The sequence below is a fragment of the Anopheles arabiensis genome, chromosome 3 (assembly GCF_016920715.1).
Source record: "Anopheles arabiensis isolate DONGOLA chromosome 3, AaraD3, whole genome shotgun sequence".
Taxonomy (NCBI): domain Eukaryota; kingdom Metazoa; phylum Arthropoda; class Insecta; order Diptera; family Culicidae; genus Anopheles; species Anopheles arabiensis.
The window spans coordinates 79,299,019-79,324,340 of NC_053518.1; the positions used below are offsets into that span (position 1 = coordinate 79,299,019).

A 25,322-nucleotide genomic window follows, 5' to 3' on the forward strand; every position below is an offset into this window, starting at 1 on the left:
TATTTCCTGGTGCGCGCGTTTATTACACCTTGTAGGATTGTAATCTTCGCCGTTTAACATGTCAAAGCACGCTCGAAGAGGTCGCGTATGTATGTATTGGATTAGCAGAAGCAGAAAAAGAGGAACAAAATGCTACAATGCTATGCTTTGAAGGACAAATGCTATGACAGTATGTTTGTCATCATCATTTCTCATACCTATTTTTTCCTCCACGTTGCTTTTCTTTCAGATCTTTTGAACAAAAACTTCGCCTACAATCTGCTTACGTTTATTATTCTGTACAACAATTTGATTCCCATATCGCTGCAAGTTACGTTAGAGCTGGTACGGTTTCTACAGGTAAGCATCCAACCAACCCACTCCCCTTGTTGGGGGGGAACCACGTATAAAGGGTGAGAGCACCGGCAAACGTGACCGGGATTACAGTGACCCTATCGATAGGTTTCGCCCACCGCACCGCTGGTCACCTGATTGCTTATTCTTTCTTGACTGCTTCTCCTCCCCATGTGCAGGCAATCTTCATCAACATGGACATCGATATGTACCACGCGGAATCGGACACACCGGCAATGGCGCGCACCTCCAACCTGAACGAGGAGCTCGGCATGGTGAAGTACGTGTTCTCGGACAAAACTGGCACGCTGACGCGGAACGTGATGGAGTTTAAGAAGTGCAGTGTGGCGGGCTCGATATACTCGATCGAGGACACGCCGGCCCAGTCGCGATTGGTACAGGTAAAGGTTACGGGCATACAACCCGTGGGAGGGGGGGGGAGTTATACTCATTCAGCTCAAGAGAGAGGAGTATGATGGTGGACAATCGTAATGAATATTTGATGGCCATATTCCACAACTGGCACAAACACACGCTCCTCTTTTTCTCTGCCGGTGGGTGTCATTCAAGTGGGAAATCGTTTTCCCATATCATTAGCAATTCGAACCCCTAGACCACTGCAAGTGAATGTTGAGGGGGAGGATTTGGAATGATACAAAACAGAAATGAAACGACATGCTTACGCGTGACTGCGGAACAACTACCCGGCTATTAAAATTAGCTTGTTTCCTTTAACATCGTACTGCAAAAACCAATTTTCCTAGTAAAGAGCACATCATTATTACCATCGAACTAAGGTGATGTTTTATGGATGTGGTGATGAGAGTTGCATGCAAAATTAGCGCTGTCCGTCCATTCATGTCAATCCTGTATGAATAAAACAATTCTCAATTTACAAAATCCTTTCCGCTTTCGCAGAAATTCCACTTGAAATTAATGTATACATTTGCATATGCACATGCTACACTTCTGGTTCGTGGTAGAAGCAGTAGTCTTTTGCAAAGAGCTTCGACCTCCTACCATCCTATCCTCAATAAAAACGTCCACACCCGGCAAGTCATCCGGACGATATCGATCAATTTTTATTATGATGTGGTAATTCGAATGGCCAATCGAGCTAGTTGAACGATTATGCAGCGCAGCGCAGCGCTACTATTCTATATGGTGTGCGTGTCGTGATGGCCATGGCTGAATTGTTTGTACCTTTTTTCTTCACTAACGCATCAATTCCCCGGCAATAACGCGTCCCTAGAGGATGGGGGGCCGGAACAACGTCATCACTCTTCTGCTTTGTGCATTCCCAAAACGGGTCAATGTTTTATTATAGCAATGTTGTGTGTGCGCAAAGCGTTAGTCGCGTTCGTGTCCCGCATCCCGCATGAACGTGTTCCCATTTGGCGCTGACAGATATATCCGGTACACACGGTACACAAGCATATATGCTATGTGCTACAGTACTACCGGCGGGGTCTTTCCCTTCGCGCGTGAGGAAGTGATTATAAATTTCATTTCTATTTGCGCGTTTCATATGGGGGGTGGATGGGCTGTCCCAATGTTGAGCGTTGGGGTTATTGTAGTCTGCAGCCCCGTCGTACGGGGCTGCCCCTTTTTTTTTGGTACGCTGGCATTTGCATTTGCCTGCAGTGCGAGGTGTTACCGGTTAAATCGAACAACCGGAAGTCTTATCGGTGGAGTGGTATTATGTCTTTTTCAACGCTCGTCTTAAAATCGACGGAATGTAAGATCAAATAAAATTACAGGGTTTCTTACCTTACTGCGCAAGTGTAATAAAATTTAAGGCCGCCGCCAGACACACCGAAAAGCTACCGTAACGAAAAAAATGGCAGATTAAATGTAACGCATTGTAACGCTCCTTTTTTCGATTGAACGATTTCGGTCCACCGGTCAGCGAGCGAGAAATCCTAGCGAAATTGCTGTTAAAATGCTTCTGCAGTGTAGATCAGCAATGTAATACAAATTATACATAAGTGTTCGTGTTATTTTCATCAGAATCGCGAGGAAAACAAACCTCACTTTTTGTTTGTTTACAGTAACAAGCGTTACTTTTCGATTGTCAAACCTTTTCGTTACGGTCGTTTTTCAGTGGGTCTGGCCACGGTCTAACGCAAGCGTAGTGCATGAAAAGACGACTGCATTAATAGTTAGGCAAAATATAAACAACCGCCAAAGAAAAAATGAATAAGGTTCAATTTCTGATAACCTGTTTATGCAAAAAAACAATCCAACAGTAATCAACATTTTGACTGGAATATATTGTTAATTAAATATAACGCCTTGTAACGCTTCTATTTTTTGTTGATACGGTCGATCAATACGAAACGTAACGAGAGTTTTGGTAAACAAACCTTAGTATTTTGTTGTTGTTAATCGCTATGACTAGCATTTCAATTTTTTTTAATATTGTTTTCGGTATGTTTGGCAGAGCCTGACACAGTTCTAATGAGAACAATAGGAACAAAACTAATCTAAATTTTTGTTTAATTTTTGGTTAGCACTGAAGAAGAAACATAACAACAAGTGGACTAAAATCAATGAACCGAAAAAAAGGAGCGTTACAATGCGTTATATTTCGTTTGTCATTTTTTCGTTTCATTAATGTTTTAGTGTGTCTGGCAGCTATTGAATGTATTTTGTTGTGCACTTCATTTGTTGCCGCACGGTTACGTGTAACGCTAATGTTACGTAGAGGATTATTCCTACTGTTGTTTTGACATATGCGTTACTCTTGCAATATCAACTAAGAAACCCTGCATTGGTATTATTCTTTGCCTAGTATACTCTTATAAATTAAATATAAATTTTGAGAATTATAGCTTTCGTTTACGAAAGACAACAATTGAGTGGGACAAAACTAAACATTTCCAATCACTACCCGCTCGCATCCATTCCAGAACATCCTCAACAACCATCGCACGGCGCCTACATTGCGCGAATTTCTCACGCTGATGGCGATCTGCCACACGGTCATCCCGGAGAAGCAGCCGGGCGACAGCATGAACGATATCCAGTATCACGCCGCCAGCCCGGACGAGCGGGCCCTGGTGTACGGGGCGAAGAAGTTCGGCTACGTCTTTTACACTCGCACGCCAACGTACGTCGAGATCGAGGCGCTCGGCGTGCAGGAACGGTTCGAGATACTTAACGTGCTGGAGTTCACCTCCACCCGCAAGCGCATGTCGGTGATCGCGCGCAACTCGAAGAGCGAAATCAAGCTGTACTGCAAGGGTGCGGATACGGTCATCTACGAGCGGCTCGCACCGGAGGGTGTTGCGTACCGCGAGTCCACCCTGAGCCACCTGGAGGAGTTCGCGACGGAGGGGCTGCGCACGCTCTGCTGTGCCGTGTCCGACATCCCGGACGATGTGTACGAAGACTGGAAGCATACGTACCACAAAGCGTCCACCTCGCTGCAGTACCGCGAGCAGAAGGTGGAAGATGCGGCCAACCTGATCGAGACGAACCTGCGCCTGCTCGGTGCGACGGCGATCGAGGATAAGCTGCAGGACGGTGTGCCCGAAACGATAGCGTCGCTGCTGGAAGCGAAGATAAACGTGTGGGTGCTTACCGGCGACAAGCAGGAGACGGCCATCAACATCGGCTACTCCTGCCAGCTGCTGTCCCATTCGATGGATTTGATTTTATTGAATCAGGATTGTTTGGATGTACGTAACGATGCGACAGTGGACCAGTTTTAACGATAGTGATTGTTTGTACGATTCATTTTCATTCCTTTTTCCACGCAGAACACGCGCAGCTGCATACTGGAGCACACCTCCAATGGGCGATTTGATAATGTGGGCCGCAAGGATGCCGCACTGATCGTGGACGGCAAAACGCTTAAGTACGCGCTCAGCTGCGATTTGCGGCGCGAATTTCTGGACCTGTGCATCTCGTGCAAGGTCGTGATCTGTTGCCGCGTGTCGCCCATCCAGAAGGCGGAAATGGTGGACCTGGTGACGATCAGCACAAAATCGGTCACGTTAGCGATCGGGGACGGTGCGAACGATGTCGCCATGATACAGAAGGCGAACGTGGGCGTCGGCATCTCCGGTGTGGAAGGTTTGCAGGCGGCCTGCGCGTCCGACTATTCAATTGCGCAGGTATGTATCGTTGCGTACACTGTTCAACGCAAGCATTAGCATGTGCTAACACCGATCGTTGCATTGTCCTTACAGTTCAGCTACCTGCGAAAGTTGCTGCTGGTGCATGGGGCCTGGAACTACAGCCGTATGTGCAAGCTGATCCTGTACAGCTTCTACAAAAACATCTGCCTATACGTGATAGAGCTTTGGTTCGCAATGTATTCTGGATGGTTAGTATTGTACATTGCCTTGTTGGTGTTGGCAAGAGGAGCAAGTAATGATTTCCATGTTTTTTTATCGCTTTAGGTCCGGTCAAATATTGTTCGAACGATGGACAATCGGTTTATACAACGTGTTTTTTACTGCGCTACCACCCTTCGCTATGGGACTGTTCGATAAAGTGACATCGGCGGAACAGATGCTAAAGTAGGTGCAAATAGGGGTGTACTGCTGCCAAGCGAAGCTCCTCAACTAACCGTACCATTCTCATCCTTTGCAGAGAACCAAGACTTTACGCGCCGTCGCAAAATGCCAAACTGTTTAACGTCAAAGTGTTTTGGCGCTGTATCATTAACGCGCTGTTCCATTCGATGATACTGTTTTGGTTGTCGTACAAGATCTACGAAAAGGATGTCATCTGGAAGAATGGACGCGATGGTGGATATTTAGTGTTAGGCAACATAGTTTACACGGTGAGTTATAGCATAGCTCAGCAGACGGGAAGTTGAGGAACAAACAGCTCTAACCATTGTTCTTATCATTCCCCATTTTTTGCAGTACGTAGTCGTGACGGTGTGCTTGAAGGCGGGTCTTCTTACCAACTCGTGGACCTGGTTGACCCATTGCTCTATTTGGGGCTCGATACTGCTTTGGTTTATATTTATATTCATTTACAGGTACGGTTTCAATCAGTTTTATCCGAAATGGAGCAAATCACCATTTTAAACTACTTGTAAATTCAATTTCCTTTTTGTTTTTGCAAATTTACAGCAACATTTGGCCAGCATTGCCAGTGGGTGCGGTTTTCACGGGCATGGACGATATGGTCTTTACGACGCCTGTGTTCTGGGCTGGACTACTGTTAATTCCACTATCCGCACTGCTTTTTGACGTGTCTTGGAACGCGTAAGTTTCTATTAGCGAAAGCATTACAGGGTTTTCCAAGTCACTTTCGAATGTACACATCATTACAGGGTTTTCCAAGCCAATCTCCAATGTGCACAGCATTACAGGGTTTCTCCCGTCAGTTTCGAATGTAAACATTGTTATTCACCGCTTGCAAAATACTATTCCCCATCGATCTGGCATTTCATTTCCATCATAATAATTTCTAATTTCATCAGTATGTTTTTCAACACTTCAACGGGTTGCTGCCATCATTTTTTTCACCGAGATTTGTAGCCGGATTGCATCACCCGTTGATAATTGAGTGTTTAAAATCAAGCTGAAGAAATTATAAATTATGATGATGGAAATGACATGTCAAATCGGCGGGTCTAGGTGAATAACATTTTACACGCGGCGAATAACAATGCTTACATTCGCAACTGACTTGGAAACCCCTGTATTCAACACTAGCAAGACATTTGTTATTTGCATCACATGTTTTATGTGTTTTATTGCATCACAATGGAATGTTTATTTTTCCACATGATTTTCAACACACCACAAAGAACTGTTATACTCAGTCCAGCTTGTGATGTGTTGAAAATCATGTGAATAAAACTGAAAAATGTTGGTGATGCAAATACAACATTTGACAGCTTTTAAAAAAATATCTCGCAAGCAATGAAAAATGTTGTAAACATTGAAAATTGACTAGGAAACCCCTGGATCGTAATAGTATTTTTCGGTCCGCTATGTATTTGATTGAATTTCCTCGTTGCCCTTTAAATAGCGCTAACGTTCGATTCTTACCATCCCTTTCCCCGCACAGGTACAGAAACTCTAGAAAGGATAATATACTAACACCACCACTGAAGGAATCCAGATCTTCGTAAGTATTCTTACGAGCTACTAAGCAAAACCCACCCAGTACAGTACCAATCAAAAACCATGCCAAAAAACGAAATATCATCCCTCCCGTTCTTTTCCCGTTTGCTGTCGTGTTTCTCTTTTGCCCACTCTTTACTGTGTCTCTGTGTCCTTTTTCACCGTATGACTGTTTTTTTTTTTGCTTTTTTATTTTAACACCAGATGGGTTCGAATCGTTCGAACTCATCGCCTCCATGTTTTGTCCACTAACAACTTCCGCAAATCCGTTTTCCCGATTGCTTCTACTGTTTCATCTTCCACCAAATCACTTCCCTTCTTCCTTCCCCTTAACGTGGATGTTGTTGGTTTCTCGAGAGTGTTTTCCTTGGCGTTTTGTTTATGTTACCTCACTACGATGAAATTGTGATTTGAGTTGATAAAAGATGAATGGAATAAACCGATTTAACATCAGTAAAGCTTCACATGTTTTGTTGCTGAAAGTAACTAATAGTTACTGTTTGGTTGTTTTTTTTTCTAAGCTTTTCAAGTGTAATATGTCTTTTTATCTTTTTTTTATTTTTTACATGAGTATTACGTAGTATTTTTAACTTTTTCAATCTCATTCTGTACTTTTCTACTTGATTGCTGTAGACATAGTTGAAGAAATAATATGTAATGCAACGATTAGTATACTAGTAAATTGTTTTTTCCCCTTTTCTATGTAGAGCATTTTGTTGCATAAGATGATATGTGATTCCATTTTCCTTTCCCATCCACTCCTATCCACTTTTTTCTACTAATACGAGCTTCATCTGCGCCTTAACAATGCTTTAGTGGTATGCCATTTTCAACCTAGCGTTTACATCCATGTTTTCAGTTTTGTAACATTGTTTGATGCTTTTGTATGTTTGTTGTGTCCTAATTCCAGTTTAGAATGAGCCTGAGGGGTTTTTGTTTGATGTGTGTTTTACCTCTATATGATACCATGTGTTCGTATTATCGTATGTAAACACGTGTATCTGTGCGTCATGTGTGTATGTGTGTTTGTTTGTTCTTAGTAAACCTTAGTAAACAAACTAGAGCAATCGTAATAGTACTACCCGGTAATAATGATCATGTATCACAATCAAACGATAAGAAACTCATGTAGATATAGATATTATTTACTTTTGTCTACAATTAATGCAATTGATATTGCAATTAAGCATGGTGATGTGTATTTTCTCTTCCCTCTCTTATTTAATGGTTATTATTTGATCAAGTTTAACTCTCCATCAACACAAATATGATTAATAAATCACTCTAGATGAAATTACTTTCGCATCAATCATTTAATGTATCGGTTACACACTTATGAAAACATCCTTGAACACACTCACATACATTAACTGGCACGCACAAATACACAGTTTTTATATGAACTGGCACGAACTCATAGAGAGTGTAGTAAAATAACCAATTAATTTTTCTGCTAAATACTTTGCTCAGAACAATGATAGAAAATATATAGTAGCAATAAATTTGGTATATCGAAAGTACTAAATGAATACTAAAACAGCCAAAGTATGTTTATATCGAATGCTATTGAAATCCTTGCTGTTTGTTAGTGATTCATGAGTATTGTTAATAATACATTTCTAAGCAATTGTCTGTTTTTATTTAAATACGTTTACGTACATTTTTTGTGGTATTAGTGTACACGTTACCAATGTTGTTTTATTGATCAATTTTAGTTATGGAAAACAAACAAAACATAAACAAAAATTACATTTTTTTCTACAATACACTCAACATAGGTATACAAAACGAACGTAGAAAAGGGAATAATAGTTACATATTTTATAAGATATGGTGTGTTTTCATGTGACTTACAATCATGATGGTTTTAGCATTAGCCAAACAAGTACTGTTAAGTAGCCAATTTAAAAAAAAATAGTGGTAAAGGGATAGATGATACATGATAGAACAGTGAAATAATTATCATTTTAGTATTACTGAACGGGATGCGCGACAGCTTTCTCCTTTCTTGCGTACTATGCAATGTCCTTTAATAATATTTTATTTAAAAAAAATGAAAATAATTAACTATCCTTCACAAAATATTATTGATTGTAACGCGTTTAGCAATGTAAACACTATTTTAACACCATATTTTGTATTTTGCCCCACCCCCTACCTTTCCCCCCTACATACCCCCTTCAACCCCTGACCTCCGTCCCTTCTCTCTTTCTATCTCTCTCTCTTTTGCACACCTGTGTAGAAGCTTGTCGAAGATACTCTCCTGGCGTAGGCGTAACTCCGTGGCGCCACTAGCGGCTTGGCATCAGAACAGTATTAGCATAACCGAGTTGCACATGTAGATATAATGAAACATTTGCTAAAAAGTGAAAAGAAAAAGCGTAAAAGCAAAGTAAATGTTTACGTAGCGGGCTAAACGTAGGGCTAAAAATAAATGGAGGACTACAATGTAGATGACAAAAGGGAACATTTGTGATAGTGCGATCAAGCGTGTAAATGTAACATTCCTTGTTTGTTTTGCTCTCTTTTTTGGAGTGGTTGTTATCGTTATTTATTGTTATTATGTAAAACTAACTGCTCGTAGCAATTGAACCCTGAGTCTCGATCGGGACGAGGTTCGGTATCAGATAGAAAGCAGTAGAAGAGAAAGGTTCGCAAGTTCGAAGTAAAATTCAGTTTTGCGCAAGCCTTCTCATGGTAGATGATTCGAAAACATTCCGTCCGTAGGCAGTCACACTCTGCTGCTGCTTCCTTAGTACGCCTTTAGTTAGCGTTTACTTAATACACAACTTGATCGGCGACCGATCGTCTTAACCATTGCACCAGTATTAATCTTTAGCTCGTATTTGTGTTATCTATTTTTAAGCTAGCCGATCTCATAACTTCACGTAAATGGCATTCCCTTCTTTTATTCGCTGCAACATGTGCAACAACCTCGTCCTTGTGCTTTGGTGTTAAGTATCTTAAGGCTTGTTTCAGTGCTCATCCGTTTTCGGTTGGCTCTGAAGTTGTTTTACGGGCAATAGAATCTGAAATAGAGAAGACAGATGCGTTCAAATCCACTGCAATATCAAAAAAGTAAACAGTGAAAAGTGGTAAGAGGTGCAAAAAAAAGACAGTAATAATGAACATGTGCAATAATAGATTGTGATTCTATGTAAGGGTACGTAAGGTTGTCAGTACTGTACGTTAAATAGATAGCGTAAGCACAGATAACACTTGGAAGCTCAATGACGACAGGAAATAGATAGGTAAATGACGACCCCCCTATAAGGCATTACTCTACGCGCAACTCAAGACAAAAAAAAAGGGAGCGGGCCCTACCTCCAGCGCTTTGTTTGTCCTACCTTTGCTGTGCTATGTGTATTTGTGTTTGCTAAAAACAAAATCAAACAATGTTTGTGTGTATGTGTGTCCTTTACGTGGTGCTCATCAAAAACAATGCTGCATCCAACTATCTGATTATCATTTGCTACTACTTACGGGTGTGGCTGTATTCGGCTCCAGCAACTCTCATGACACCCCTTTCCCACGGGTAACGCTAATAATATTTCCCTTGCCAGGCTAATAAGTATGGCGTTGAGGAAGGAATTAAACCAAGCGCTGCTTATGGTTTCTTGTTGTTGTATTGGTTGTACACAAAAAAAAAAAACATTTAAATATGCATCGTTGATTAATCGCTTCAAATCGCAGCTCGCTGTAAATGTCACCCGTGACGCGTAATACGCCCTTCATGTGTTTATGTTTTGTGATATTAAACGAATCCCAGGGTGGTACGCTCAATGTTCTTAATGTTGGCTATCAGGTTGGTGGGTGCGTTACATACCGTTTCAAGCAATGCATCGCCATGGTGTGTGATAATCTGCTAGATTGTTTGTGTTTGTATTTGTTTTTTCCAATGTGTCAGCTATTCGTCTCTTAGTTGATACGCGTGCAAAACTGCTGCGCTACCTTCTACTCTCCGCTACATGTTGGGCTGCAGGCTTGGCTCTTTACTTATGGTGCCGCGATCGCTGTACTGTTTTCCAGCCTATCCGGTCTATCGTTGATAGCAGTCATTATTATTATTATTCTTTTTATCTTTTTCTTCTTGTGTGTTAAATCACCATACCCCATTTTTGCTCCACGCTCTACATCAAATTCCTTCCTCAGAGAGACCGAAGCATACCATATGGTGTCGCCCAGAAGCAGAAGCGAACGTTACGAAGAGCTGGCATAGAGTAGAATTTTGCTGATCCTTCGAGAAAAAATTGTTCGGTTTTTTCCCATTTTTAAACAACAACAATAAGAACCACCTGTATTATCTACGGGCATTGTAATATAGGGTTTTTCTCTATTTTTATTGAAATCTTCTTTCGCAATATTCATTTTAACAAAAAAACTAAAAAAACGAAAATAAATACACATACACATGCACATAGAATGGTAGAGGAGAAAAGGGCATTTCTTCCTTTTGAAAATAAAAACCAGTAAACATAAGCAAACAATACGGCCTTTGGGGCCGTTCTTTTTTAATAGAACATTACAACAACACCAAATAAAGGAATTAATAAAGCAACCGTAAGCAAAACTGATAAAGTAAACAAGGCAATGGGATTTAGTTAGAACATCAGCTAAAGCCTGTAGTTAAATGAATCTGTTTTTGTTTAATGCAAATAAAAAATAAATTAAAAAGAAAACAATTTTATACGAAAAAAGAGACAAAATGGATAACGATTTTTTTTTTTGAATAAATGTTTTATTAAGTAACTATGTTCGAGACATACTAACTGAAGCTTTTATATGTAGCAGGAAACTGTCTTGTTATGCTCAGCATACGAGATGGCACTTTGAAACGGCAACAGAGTTGCAAAACAATCGTGTTTAGTTTAACTAAAATAATCTTTATTTTCTCTTCATTTCCACACGTTCGGTTTCGGCTTAGCCGTGTATAGCGTTATATTTGTTTTTTTTTTTTACTTATACAATACAAAAATGTACGTGTTCAGGTGCTCCACATTCTTATCGTCGACAAAGAACGGAAAGCTAAATAGTAAAAATGCAGTAAGAGTAAGCGGTAACAGAATTATTATTAGTAAGCTGTCCGGGGTAGTGGTAGAATAAGCAAGTAAAAAGTAAAAACGAAAACATTACAACACACGTTCAGTTTGATTTTATTTTTTATTAATTACACTCACACCACACACACACACACACACACAAACTCACTCAAAATCATAAATCAAAAAACAATAAAACACCTGCAACATGCAACTATTGTTAAAGATGCACCGTGCGATTCATCATCACTCACCACCACCACCAACACTCCCTCCTGCAAGAGTGCATGTCGTTGCCAGATTTTCATCCGTTAATTCCAAACAGATGCTTTGATTTGTTTTGATTTACCCTTTCCGACGTGGTTTAAACAAGCACCCATTAAAATTGCATCCGAAATTAATGAATTACCCCAAATGCATTTCATCTCTTTTGGAACGTTTTGGTTTCCGTTGTGAAGCTCCGTTGTTGAATGTTTCTTGGCGTGTGATGTTGTGTGTTTTTTTGTTTGTTTATCTCTTGTCTTATCGTGTGTATTTTAGATGTGTTTTACTGCTGACTAGTTTTAGTCAAGTGAATTTTCATTTATCAAATTTCTAATGTTGTTAGAAATGTTTTTAAGTATTTGTATTGATTTGTATTATTTCGATCACTAAAGTATTGTAGCAGTTTTTTCTTCTCTTAAACCATTGCTTTTAGTATTTTTATATATAAAAGCAATATATACTCAACTCTAGCTTGTATTAGATGCAATGTGTAATGTACTACAAATCAGTTATTTCGCAAACAAATTCCAAACCACTACAGTAATCCACCAGTACAGCAAAGAAAACACTGGAACAAAACACAACACACCCTCCTTAATGCCCAAACCCACTTTTGTCACCTGGCCAAACAGTTCGCTGCAGCAGCACCTCCTACCCCCATCGTCATCCTCTCCGCCACAGTCACACACGTGTAGAGTGACGATAGTGAGGGAAGAGAATACACCAGTGGAGCCCACTGGAAGCTCTCCCCACTTCCCCCCCCTCCAATGCGTACTACTTCCCCCGCACACTCACCCACAAGTTCCCCCTTTACAAACTGTCTGTTACATTTATCCAACTTCTTCTTCAGAACTATGCATGCCTTGGGATCGATTATACGGTGTAAGTAGCTCTCCCTTTCAACACGGTAGTTGGCACGCACGGTGCAAAACCAACCACATTCGGTTCACACACGTATCACACCGACGCGTACATCACCAAATGCGCTTGCGATAGTGCCACCCCAATCACCCCAAAGCTCAAGCATTTGGAAAGCCTTTCTTTTACTAGCACAATAGGCACACCCCACAATTACCAGTACATTTCACGCATATTACTAGTACACCCATCCAGCTGCAAGAGAGAGAAAGAGAGAGTGAGCGGAACCAAAAGACTTGCCGAGTAATGTGTGCAATGTTTAGCAAGCGAATGAAGTGCACAGTACTTAAAGTTACAAACAATAGAGCAAAATATAATAATAATAGTACTTTTACACTGCCAAAGACATAAACACACGCACACACAGCTGCACAATACTGCACAAGAACACAACTATAGCGAACGACAACAGTACGAAAGTAAAGAAAAACACACACTGAACGAACGACGGCAGCACGCCACTGTCGTGTTAGCTTTGTGCATTTTTTGTTTGTTTGTTGTGTACATACACGTTTTCTTTACCTATTTTTGAGTATAGATTGTTTTGTAACATATTTATAGATTTATATAGAACACGTTGTTAGGTGTTTTTGCGTCATTTACTGGACGTTTTTTGCACTTATAGATGTTGCATTCATCTATTAGCTGTCTTTGTATGTTTGTTAGTTTTTTTTTCACCTCTTTTACGTCTTTATTTACTGTTGCAGTTGGGTTTTCTTAGTGCTGCTGTTTGATGTTTTGGACTTTTTCATATATTTTTCTTATGTTATTTATATCTATTCAATCTTAGAGGACTTTTATTGCGTTTCCTAAAAACGCGTCCTTATTTATGTAAATATATATAATTGGTGTGTTTGTGTTGCCGCCCATACTTGTATTGTGCTACCGTAAATGGTTTTAAACACTTTTCTTATCAGCACGTAAACTAAACTAGTTTAGATAGTTTGGAAGGAAAACAATCCGCATCTCTGGAAAGCAGTTTTAAGTGAACCCAATTCTACGTGTATGTTTGAAGTGATTCAGTTTGATCTATTTCTTCTAACAAATTAACTGCATTAACTGATTTGAAGAAAACTAGAATGTTTTTGACGAAGTTTGTCTTTTTTCATTTGACTTTTATCATAATCAGTGCACAATCCTAGTTTTTCCTACATTTTAACTTGATTTCTTGTATCTTTTGATTCATTGTTGGTTTTATTGTTTCTCTGCACAGAGTTATTGACTTAATATTTCATTCCTACCCTATCATACCAGTAATATATCGAATTTCTCCCATCATATTCTAGTTTTTTTTTCTCCCTGTTCCCTGTTTGCTCGTTTGGCCCAAATTCTCCCCATCTCTTGTTCGCCTTTAGCCCAAACCTGCCCCCTCCCCACCCAACGATTCCACCTACAACATTCTTTATAGCATCTGTGGTGTTATTTGATTTGCTTCAATCAACAAAAAAAAAAACAAACAAACAAAACCAAACCCCGAATTATTACAGATTAACCGAAACTGCACGGCTTCTGCGAAATGTACGGCGGGTTTTTACCGGAAGATCACACACGACCGAAAATAAAGAACTAGAACTGAAGCGTGAGTATTTCTGCACCAAGTGGAAGCGAGCATAACCGTTTTTGCTGTTGTTGTGAGAAGAAAACTAAAAAAAAACTAAAAAAAAACTACAACAACCAGAATGCAACCATTGTTTTGAGCCACGGTTTAAGATGAAGAAACAGAAACGAAACATATCGAACACACGCAAAATAAGCTAACAAAAAAACAGTCAGCACACTCACAATTTAACATGGTATTGCTAAACGACAAAAGCCATGCCAATGGGCGGGGTGTGGGAAGGCTTGAATTGCAAACTAAATTAAACATTTGTTAAACTCTATTATTGGTGGCTAGTGTTGAAACGCTTTCGTGAACCTAACACACATTCGCTTCATAATCATTCACTAGCCCAAAAGCGTATTTTTTTCTTTTTTGTTTTGTTTTAATTGTTGTGCAAACACAGCTAAAAACATCACTTCGTTTAGATTTATTAAACTTTTATTTTTTGTGTAAATAATAGCTCTGAACACCGTTTAGCAAAACACAAGAAAATGAAACATAGAAGTGCACTGGAAGCTAATTTTAAATGTGCAATGTTTTGTTTAAAATATGAAAAACTGCTTTTCCAAACTGTTAAAAAGTACTCCGATGTAAATCATCCTAAACTGATAACGAGCGATAACGAGCGAATGTTGAGTAATTTTGAGCTTTGCTACTAGTGAACGACTAGGCTTCTCCATTGTACTATTTCTGCTCCTTCAGCCATTCAACGCGGTTTACTTGTTATCCACACTTCCCTTGTATGTTTTCCTGGTAAGAAAACGGTGATTTTAGTCACACCATACCGTCACTATCGACACTCTCTTGCCTACTGAATGCCATTTCCCGGAACGAATGGGGTTTTCCCGGGAACAGCAGTGCCACTATCTCGCCCAGTGTGGACCCTTTGCCACTAATGTGTGATTTATATTCCTTCACCTTACCCCCTCCCCCCCCCCCCCCCCCCCAAAAGCCCCGCAGAAACTGTTCGAACAATGGAAAACTATGTGGCTTTCCTCGTGGCCTCGGCCATCTGCGTCATTGTGTGTTGTCGCCCCTTTGGTGCGGGCTGACCTTAAACCGAAAGTGAAAGAAGTGCGCTAGAATAAATTGCTTAATAATTTAACGTACGATCAGGGCTATCAGAATCAGAGTGAATAACAACAAAATGGCCACCGTTGTTTGTCCACAGCCGCTGTGTGTAGTGCTGTATGTCCCCTATTATTATCAACCCAGTATGCACAAATGTATACACCCTTCTGCCCTATTATCCCTTCTTGTCTGACCACCACACACCACTAGGACACTGGCGGCATTGTTGTACCTGCTCTGTTTGCATTTGTTTTATCTACTCACTTTGGTTTGGTGTGTCCTCGGCGGCCTAGGACGGGCGGGCTAAAAATCAATGTGTTCACTGTGCTCTCTGCTGACCATCAACACGCTACTGAAGGGTAAATTCTACACCCACCACCTACCACACGTGTGGTGCCGTCTGTTGATCGATGACTGCACGAGTCACGAGCTAGCAGGTACGCTGCCGATTCGATTATTCGGGGCTGCTTCATTAATTTTACCAAGCCCGAACGCAACGTGCATTAAATATTTAACCGCAAACCGTCACCTGTCGAAGGTAAATATTGACGCGTGAATGGTACCAGCCCATCCAAAAGGAAGGCGTCCAATTAGTCAGCAGCTCTCCGGGAAGCGAAGCTTAATGACTGTCATTTGAAATTTTGTCGTTTGAAAGTTTCCCCACCGCTCGAACCGCTTCACCACTTGCTTGCTGACAAAGCATTACCCAGCGCTTTCATGTTTTGATGTGTGTTCATTGCTCCCTGAATTAGCTGCTGGTGCTGGGACTCCATTTGCTTTCACGTTTCGTTTCGTTTGTATGTTTGTGTTTCGTTTCGTTATACTTTTTTAGCAAAGCTGCTGGCACACTACTTGCATATACACATGTACACAACACACCCTTATAGGTGGTACAGCTTGACAAAATGACTTATAACGTGACTGAAGACATGAAGGCATCAAAACACACTCAACAATGTGCTAACATCTAAAGAATAAGAGATGAGATGATAAAAACCAATCAAAAACATCGACAATAAATGTTAAAAAATGTTCAAAACATAGTACAAAGTATAAAAATGTAAAACTATAGACATTAAACAAAACACTAACAACACTAACTAAAAGTGTACAAGCGCACACAAAAACACAGAAAGTGTTAAAATACACCAAACGATGACCACTCACACACACCCACTCACGATGCTTCTCACTAACATTGAGCTTTAACGTACCATTGCGCCCTCTCGTGGGAAACGCTCCGTGAAACTAATCTACCTCTATCTACTAATCTACCGCAGACGGGTACGCCTTCTCCCAGGAGGAAGGTGGTTCAGTGACGCAAACGGACGTCATCCGGGCGTACGACACGAACCTGCCAAAGCCGGACGGCAACTGAGCGTGTCGCGGATGCGCGTACTGCTACGACAACTACTTTACCGTCTGCTGAGAAGGCGCTACTTCCGGTCGCTGCCGCAACCCACCGCGTACCATCGGTTCCGGTGCCGCCGGCCGGGCCAGCAGCGCTCATCATTCGTCGCTGTATCGGTGTAACCGGTATTCGAGGTGATGTGTAAAAAGGATAGTGTGAGTGTGTGCGTTCCGTTTATTTTCCCCATTTTTGGCCAAATTACTGTTTCCCATTTCTGCACTTCCCGTCTCACGGGCAGGAAAATGGGGAACGACGTTCAAAGGAGGGATATAAAATATGCAAACAAACAAAAAATGAAGAAAACAAAAAAATCAGGAAACACACTATTTACAAACACGATGTTATGCAAACTATAACAGCCAACAAAACACAAAAAAGGGAATATGTAATAATAAGAGATATGGTTCAGCCCTCTGATTAGAAAACAAAAAAAACCAAAACAAAAGTTATATTTTTTCACTGTCGCAACGACACGCAACAATTGACATAATATAGATGGATTGTGTACAATATGTATGTGAGTGTTTGTGTGTATAATGATTGTGTTATATGTGTGTGTGCGTGTGTTTGTAATGTTAAAGTACGACAGCAACCAAATTTATGAGCACACACAAACACATCCGCATAGTGTTAATGGCAGATAACGAAAAGAATTAAAACATAAACGAATGGCCACTATTCGTTAGCTTTAAGACACAGGGTACATCTAGTATATACTTATAAATTGTTAGACTTTAGCAGACTTAAGCCGCGCCTGGAAACGGAAAGCCCTGGTGTGCTGTCCCGTTGCGGTAGAGAAAGGTAACGGATTATCAACTATAAATTAACACACTTTTTACCCCTTTTACTACATTTGCTTTGTGATGAACTAAACTCTTTTTCCCTATATTTTTAATTGTTGTTGTTTCTTTCTATTCGCTACTATTTTTTAGGTACTGTTTGTACTGTTTTACAAAATTTGCATTTTTTTCCTTTATTTCTTTTCTTTAATAATTTCTTCAGACTTATTTTTGATTGACTTTTATTCTATCTCAATTACATATTGTTTGATTAGCTCATCTTAACTATCGATGTTAAAATAATGAAAAAAAAAACATTAACATTGAGCAACCAATTCGTCAAGATAGACTTGAAACAAACAAAAAAAACATGTTTATACTAAAACGCACATACATCTGAAAGCTATCAGCTGTTTCGTTCACCTCTATCCCTTTGAGAGCGTTTCTACATACACCGAGAATGTAGCTGAGAAAATAACTGACAGCATGTTTTGACAGCGACTGACAGCATTTTCGGTGAGAGAATTCTCCTCGGCATGCAAAGAACGATGGAGCTGAGAAAAAATTGAATTGGCAGTTTATAGCGATCGATCAATTATAGTTTGCATTTTTGCCGTCTAATAATCGTAGAAATATTATTAAAAAGTAAAAGAAACTTTTTTGATTTCATTTTAGCGATTAAAATGGATTTTTTGAACATCATTTTAAAAGTCCCATCTCGGCACTTTTCAGAGCTTCTACACACACCAGCGTGAGAAACCGGTTGTCAATTCTCTCACAGCCATCTCTCAGCTGCTTTCTCGGTGTATGTAGAAACGCTCTGAAACTAATGACATTCATTAAGTAACCAGTGAATTAGTACTTCATGAAATTTTGACAATTGCATCGACCGTTCGCGCTGCGATCGAAGCTGTCAGTTGTCTTGAAATGGCGTCGCTTACTTTGTCATGTTATGAGAACATGTCCTTTAATGACTGTATACTTAGTGCTTGTTTTAAGTGCCACACAAGTGTAACAACAGCTTGAACCTAATCGAAGGTATAACATCGAATGAAATAAGGAGCGCTGGTATGAAATTTTGTAAAAAGGGCTACTATTTTTCTATTACACATTTCGCTATAACCAACAACAATAGCATTTGGATTTTTTTTAACAGCCATTTTAACAGAAAGTTATTATCATAAAACCCACCTTTTCAACATAAGAACATATCAGATAGCTTGATTTAATTTGAATGTTTAAACTATTTCACAAATCTGTTGTTAGTTTTTTTTTTATTTATTTCAATTGCAAGTTTAAATTGATTCGAGCACAATATTAAACAACAGACATACTCTTGATGAGACGCTTTTTGAAAAAACACATGAATAACGGTAAAGATGTGGAAAATTTTTGCAAGGATTTGAATGTAATAACTTTGTAACCAAACTTCAGTGTCTTTTTTTCACGTGTTGTGAGCGCGACGAATAAGAGCGCAAATGGCGACGAATAAGAGTAAGGAAATGGAAGAACAAAAACCGCTAGCATATAAGCAAACGATAGTATTACTGTACTTTATTTATGTATAACATTTCCCTCTATCTCTCTCTCTTTCTCTTGCTCTATTTTTATCTTGAAAACTCTAAAACTAACTGAAAGACAAATCGATCCAGACGTGCCCAAAGGCAAGATAGTCCGCGGTAGTAGTACATTTTTGGCTAGCAAATCGATTAATGGAAACAACAAAATGGTTTTTGGCTAACAAAATAATGGATGATGGAATTAACGAAAAAAGCGTTTAAATGATTTCAACCACTAACAACCAAAACGCTAACATGGTATTGTCATATTTTTTAAATCTGCAAGTAAAAGTTAACAAAAACCGTTACAAAACAAATTACAGTTTATATATGATATTGAATTTAATCTAGTGCAGTGTTCTAGTGTGGCAAATGGGGTGAAGTGATGAACAAAAATCAGTAGAAAGCAGAGAAGTAAGCAACCAAACCACTCCCTATCTACAGCAATGTGCACCTCTCTCAACTTATCCATAGGATCATAGAATTGATTACAATTCCTTTTCAACAACTACAAAAGACGATAGCTCTCAAACAAACAACAATAGTGTCGCGATAAAACTAGTGAGTGGCCGATTGATCGGCACAAGCTTCTAGTAACTTCAAACCTAACTAGATAACAACTAAAGTAAATATTTCCGGAGCTTGTAACTGTGGCAAAGAGAACTGGCCCTCAGCTACCACTACAAAACTTAACTACCAAAGAGACCAAAGAAAGGGTGACGCTGCATCTTTGATGTGTCGGCTGAAGTGTCGAACCTATTCTCTAACTTTGTGGCCGAGTAACGAGTGTTTGCAGAAATAAAGGAAAAACAATCACGAATTATACTTAATTTTATTTACGGAGTTTGTGTTCCTTCGTTATAACAATCCGAATATTATTTTCTAAATAAAATGTACTGTCGCTGCTGTTTTTTCCCATTGTTAGATTGCTATCCGTTTCTTGCGATGTATTTCACCTACCTTTATGCGATCATTGCCTTGATGCATTTGAACATTCCGAAGAGCAAAAATAAATAGTAATGGTCGTGTGGTCTGATACACCCCAAGCGCCACAGATTAATCTTAAACAACTGGAAAATCAAATGGCCATAGAAAAAAATGAATGCTTCGCAGCATCACTGGTTTGCTCAATAGATGGCACTTTATAACTCATTATTATATTCCTGTCATTTTCTTGCAATATGTTTTGCCTAGCTTCATCAAATCGTATCGCTGTTCTAGTTCTAGCGATAACTTCAATGTGAAACCATACAACAATACAGGGGGAAGAACAACAAGACAGGGGCTCCACTATATGGCTATTCCACCAACAGATGGCGCCACCAGTTTGTTTGTTGTTAATTTTAGAATGCATGAGTCGTTTACCGTCTGCTAAACGAAGTCTTTTTAAATTCCTTGTAAGTTGAGAGCTTGCGCCGTTTAGAACCCGTTTAGTGGTCGTTTAGTGGATTTTTGGCGCTTTGGACAGGTATCTGCACGGTCAAATTCCTTTCATACTTATAGCTTGAGTCCTTTAGACCCCTTTGCTTGGTGCATTGGTGTCGCTTGGATAGACTCTAGTGTATCAAATTCAACCCTACTAGCAATGAGAATGAAAAAGTGTGCGACTTTCAGGCGAAGGGCACGTAGAAACATGGCTCTTTTTACGAGAAATGTACTCTATATAACGAGAACTGGACTCTACGGCACCCTTTTTGGGGAGGCTCATTCGAAATCTAATAGAAATACAGTGGAGCGCCGTTTATCCGGGCTTCTCGGGACTTGGCTTCGCCCGTGTGGTATTGCAATAATATTTAGATTGCACATCACTACATGGAACGATAGTTCCAGATCGGATGACACCAACCGATCCACGGATGACAGCGGTGCTGTCAAGGGATGACGAGCAGATCGTCCTGTATATTCATGTACGCGATCACGACCGGACTGGAATAGCAGAGTACAACAGCCCGGATAAGTGAATAACACGGATAATGAGTCAAATGATATATTTTATCACCAATTCCTGGTTATTTTTTGGAAATTTTTCTTATTTTTTGATAAAAATAACCCAGTTTTTATCAACTTCATGTTTTTTGAAAGATAATTTTAAAAATTTGCCATTAATTATAGTGTTTTTGTTATGACAATGTGCTCTTATAACCGCTTTTTCAAATATCCTCCTCATAACCCAATGTCACTTTTGTATTGAACTGTCATTTCTCAACAGCACGGATGAACGAAAAGCCGGATAAGAGGTATCCGGATAAACGGCGCTCCACTGTATCCAATTTATCATCGAGCATCACTTCGGTCAGCTCAGAATCGGTCGCATTTGCTGCTTGGGAAGTTGATCGAACTGGTATAATGTTCGAATCGCAACGAAAACTCAACTCGGAAAGAACTGCACCTTGAGCCGTAAACACGTTGTTCGACCTTGACATTTTTGGTTGACAGCAGCCGTGGCTGTCAAGTTGGTGCCAAGGATTTCTGTCGTACCATTTCTTCCGCGATTGCAGCAGGCGCCCTTCGGATAAATTTGCGCAAATTCTCCAAAAAGCGTAATCTACAGCCCTCAAGATGAGACTGCCGATGGGACGTAAACAAGCCGAACAGGCCGCTCAGTGGTAGGTAACGGTGCCGCTTAACTCGGGTAGGCTGTGAAAATCTGTGCATCCTTGGGTGGCGCGTTATGTAAGCTTGTGTTTTCGTGTGCTCCTCCATACCGTCGAAGGGCGAAAGACATCCTAGAGACTGTTCCCTTCGTTGCACTGTACTTGCAGTTGCACCAATTTCACTTTTCCGTTTTCCTAATGCCTCCGTAGGGCCTCTTCTGCCGCCGCTTACGGAGCTGCTGCGGCGCTGGTTGGATGCTACCTGACCGACTGGAAGGTGATCGTGTCGTACATCCCCTTCTACGGCGGCAAATTCGACAAGAAGGAATAGGCACGGTCAGACTCGCATCGCGGCTAGCTTTAAATTCGGTTATAGCAAAATTCTCGCTCAGTGGACACATCGAGAGGAGAGTATCCGGAATGAGGCTGCAGGGCGTGCTTGCACGTCAAGGAGAGGGTGAAACCATCCACTGGCCCCCTCGCACAGTACAATGCCAACAAATTTGCAGTTCAATAAGAGTTCACTGCTGAGCAAAAAACAATACCAAAATCGGCTTCTAACGGTTATCCAAGTCTTGTTACCGTTTTTATTCTTTCATACACACAGCTTTTGAGAACCGTGACCTTACTGTCTCTGCAGTTTTAATTTTAGCTTGATGCGATGGGCGCTGTAAAGGAGAAACGAGTCAGAAACCGTAACCATTTCAAAACGGGCTGCATTTTTCACAAGTGATCTTACTTTTCCTCCAGCTCCTTTTTTCGCCTTTCCAGTTCCAACTCGTTCGGATGCATCCGCTTCCGGTGGCAGTAGTAGTTGCTTTTCGACGTGAACTTTCGCGAGCAGAACTCGCACGAATACTTCTGCCCCTGCTGGTGCTGTGCCAGATGCTCCCGCAGGTTGCTCTTTACCTTGAACGACTTCCCACAAGTAGGACAAACGAACGGTTTCTCGTCCGTGTGCTGCACCCGGCGATGGTTCTGCAGGCTCTGCACGTTGATGGTGGTGTAGTCGCACTGGTCGCAGGCATGCCGCACCTGGGAGTGCTGCAGCATGTGCTTCCGCAGGCAGAGCTTGTTCTTTAGCCACTTTCCGCAATGCTCACACTGCACCTGATGCAGCACCTTCGGCTGGTGCGTGGTCAGGTGGTAGTTTAGGTTGCTTTTCGAGATGAACTTTTTGCCGCACGTGTCGCACATCACACAGTTGCTGGTGCCGTCCGTCCTGTGCGACAGGGCAATGTGCTCCGCCAGCTTGTCCCCGGAGCGGAACGCCCGCCCGCAGCTGTGGCACAGATGGTACGCACACTTGCCCTCGTTCTCTTCCCGATGGGTCGAGGCGTGTATGAGCAGTCCGCTAACGTAGCTGAAGCGCCTTGGGCAGAGATCGCACTTGAGCGGTCGCTCCTCCTCCGGCAGGTGGTTCTGCATGTGCGCCTTCAGTATGCGTGGCGTGGTCATCATCTTCTTGCATATTGGACATCTAACGAGAGAAAGGGAAGATTCAAATTGGGAATTGTTCGGCTAATAATGCGCCTCACGATCGGCCAAACTTACTCAAACGCTTCCGGTTGCACATGTTTTGCCATGTGCATGGCCATCTGCGATTTCTTTTCAATCGTACGTCCGCAACAGTTCACAAAACCCTCCCGATCGTGAGCTGCCCGGTGATGGGCGAACAGTTCCCCGATCGTGGCCCAGTTCCGCTGGTGGCAGAGCTCACACGCCAGTCCGTAGTACGCGGCAAGACATTTCTCCAGCTCCTCGCCATGCACAATCATCCTGCCGTCCTTGATCATCGGTGGAAAGTCGTAATCGTTCACCCGGACGAGAATGCCAGCTTCTTCGTCCGTGGTGCTGACGATGGTCGTCGCACCGTCGCCGATTGGGTCTTTTTCCTCTCGCAGCTCATCCCTCTCGGCCGTTGTTCGCTCGTCGGAATCATCATCGAGCGGGAGCAGATCATAGACCAGATTTTCCTCTTCCGAGACCGTATCTTCGCAGGGCGCTTCAATGATTTCGATCAGTTCCTCTCCCTCCCCCTCGTCGTACATGGCTGTGGCCTGCTTCGTTTTCTGTGCCTCATCGTACGACGGTGGATCTGCCGAGTCCTTCCGGAAGTCATAGGTTTCATCGATTTCGACCGGCGGTTCTGCTACGCTTACGATAAAGGTTATTTCTCCCCGTTCACCGTACACCAGAACGGATTGATTCCGTTCCACCCGGCGGACGAACGAATCGATGTACTCCACCGTGTCCCAGCACTTGAGGCAGATGTGTTTGGGCAGCGTTTCATCCTCTGTAACCTGCAAACAAAATTGGTGAAATTTTGAAATGAACGACCAAACGCGGCGGTTTCTTCGAGCGCGGGGGGATTTGCAGCTTTTACCGTGAGTTTTAAGTGTTCGCGAAGCTTTCGGCACATCTCCGCCTCACGGCCCCGTTTACCGAATATTGAAATCAGTAAATCGGCCGTATGCAGGCAGAGCCGACATTGCAAGCTTTCCGGTGCTCCGGAGGGAGGAGATTCTTCCATTTTTATGATTAGGAATCCACCACTAGCTAAATCATCATTTGAAGCTTTATTTTTTTTTAAGGTGTTTGTTTACGTTTGCTGCCGTTGACATCAGCACACCCGTTCAGCAAAATAGTTGACGTTCAGTTGGTATAGGTTCGGAAATGCAAAAAAAAACTTAACGAATGTTTATTAATGCTTGTTTTTTAATTGGAGGAATTTCAACGATAAAGGACTTGTTTTTGGGTTGCAAATGAAGAAAGGATAATTTAAATACACATTTGAAGGAAATGTAAATGATAATACAAATCATTCACTATATTCACTATATTTTGGGAAAAACAGGAACAATGGCTGCTTTGTTTGCTTGATTCAAGAAAACAGTAATGTGGAACGTTAAGGAAAGATAAACACCAGCTTAACGGAAAGATTCTTTTCTTTTTCTTTGGCACTATACCATTTGTCGGCGAAGGCCTGCCTGTACCCACTAGTGGGCTTCGCTTTCAGTGACTTAATTAAGTCGTACGAGTTGACGACTGTACCACCAGACCGGCAGAAACCGCGATATTCCAGTTTTTTAAATGTTCTGCCTAACATACTACGATTAAAAAAATATAGAGCGTTTCTACATACACCGAGAATGCAGCTGAGAAAATAACTGACAGCATGCTAAGACAGCGACTGACAGCATTTTCGGTGAGAGAAATCTCCTCGGCATGCAAAGAACGATGGAGCTGAGAAAAATTTAATTGGCAGTTTATAGCGATCGATCAATTATAATTTGCATTTTTGCCGTCTAATAATCGTAGATATATTATTAAAAAGTAAAAGAAACTTTTTTTATTTCATTTTAGCGATTAAAATGGATTTTTTGAACATCATTTTAAAAGTCTCATCTCGGCGCTTTTCAGAGCTTCTACACACACCAGCGTGAGAAACCGGTTGTCAATTCTCTCACAGCCATCTCTCAGCTGCATTCTCGGTGTATGTAGAAACGCTCTCATACGAAGATGTGGTATCCTGCATGAGAATTTTTTAAATATTTTTTTCTCAAGACGTTCAAGATGTGGAAACTCACCCGGCGTTCTAACACCAATCGAACACGACATCGAACAAGAAATGTATGGGATTTGACATGTTCGATTGG

The 25,322-nt window shown here is 41.2% G+C and overlaps 3 protein-coding genes across 13 annotated transcripts in view; 2 read left to right on the top strand and 1 right to left on the bottom strand.

Annotated features, from left to right (window-relative positions):
* LOC120904870 (probable phospholipid-transporting ATPase IA) overlaps positions 1-17,247 on the top strand; it is a 66,647-nt gene extending 49,400 nt beyond the window's left edge. For 5 of the 11 annotated variants that reach the window (XM_040315305.1, XM_040315297.1, XM_040315307.1 and 2 more), the window contains 11 exons: positions 230-339; positions 513-734; positions 3,246-4,016; positions 4,098-4,454; positions 4,530-4,666; positions 4,743-4,862; positions 4,936-5,128; positions 5,214-5,332; positions 5,427-5,561; positions 6,373-6,432; positions 16,601-17,247. In XM_040315305.1, coding sequence (XP_040171239.1) covers positions 230-339; positions 513-734; positions 3,246-4,016; positions 4,098-4,454; positions 4,530-4,666; positions 4,743-4,862; positions 4,936-5,128; positions 5,214-5,332; positions 5,427-5,561; positions 6,373-6,432; positions 16,601-16,853 — 2,477 coding nt within the window. In that variant the 3' untranslated portion in view covers positions 16,854-17,247. Of the gene's footprint in view, positions 1-229; positions 340-512; positions 735-3,245; positions 4,017-4,097; positions 4,455-4,529; positions 4,667-4,742; positions 4,863-4,935; positions 5,129-5,213; positions 5,333-5,426; positions 5,562-6,372; positions 6,433-8,670; positions 11,568-12,581; positions 12,614-14,136; positions 14,229-16,600 lie in introns of those variants that run through there. The other 6 variants (XM_040315300.1, XM_040315298.1, XM_040315303.1 and 3 more) reach the window with 6 other exon arrangements.
* Positions 17,248-21,524: 4,277 nt separating this feature from the next.
* On the top strand, positions 21,525-22,230 carry LOC120903256. Its single transcript, XM_040312555.1, has 2 exons — positions 21,525-21,675; positions 21,874-22,230. Exons 1-2 carry the CDS (start codon positions 21,629-21,631, stop codon positions 21,992-21,994), a joined length of 168 nt encoding a protein of 55 aa, XP_040168489.1. The 5' UTR covers positions 21,525-21,628; the 3' UTR covers positions 21,995-22,230.
* On the bottom strand, positions 22,214-24,541 carry LOC120903255 (zinc finger protein 317-like). The gene is made up of 4 exons (XM_040312554.1): positions 24,050-24,541; positions 23,218-23,966; positions 22,403-23,143; positions 22,214-22,331 (listed from the first exon to the last, which is right to left on the bottom strand). The coding sequence occupies exons 1-4, from the start codon at positions 24,194-24,196 to the stop codon at positions 22,289-22,291; spliced, it is 1,680 nt and encodes a 559-aa protein (XP_040168488.1). The 5' UTR covers positions 24,197-24,541; the 3' UTR covers positions 22,214-22,288.
* Positions 24,542-25,322: the final 781 nt, after the last annotated feature.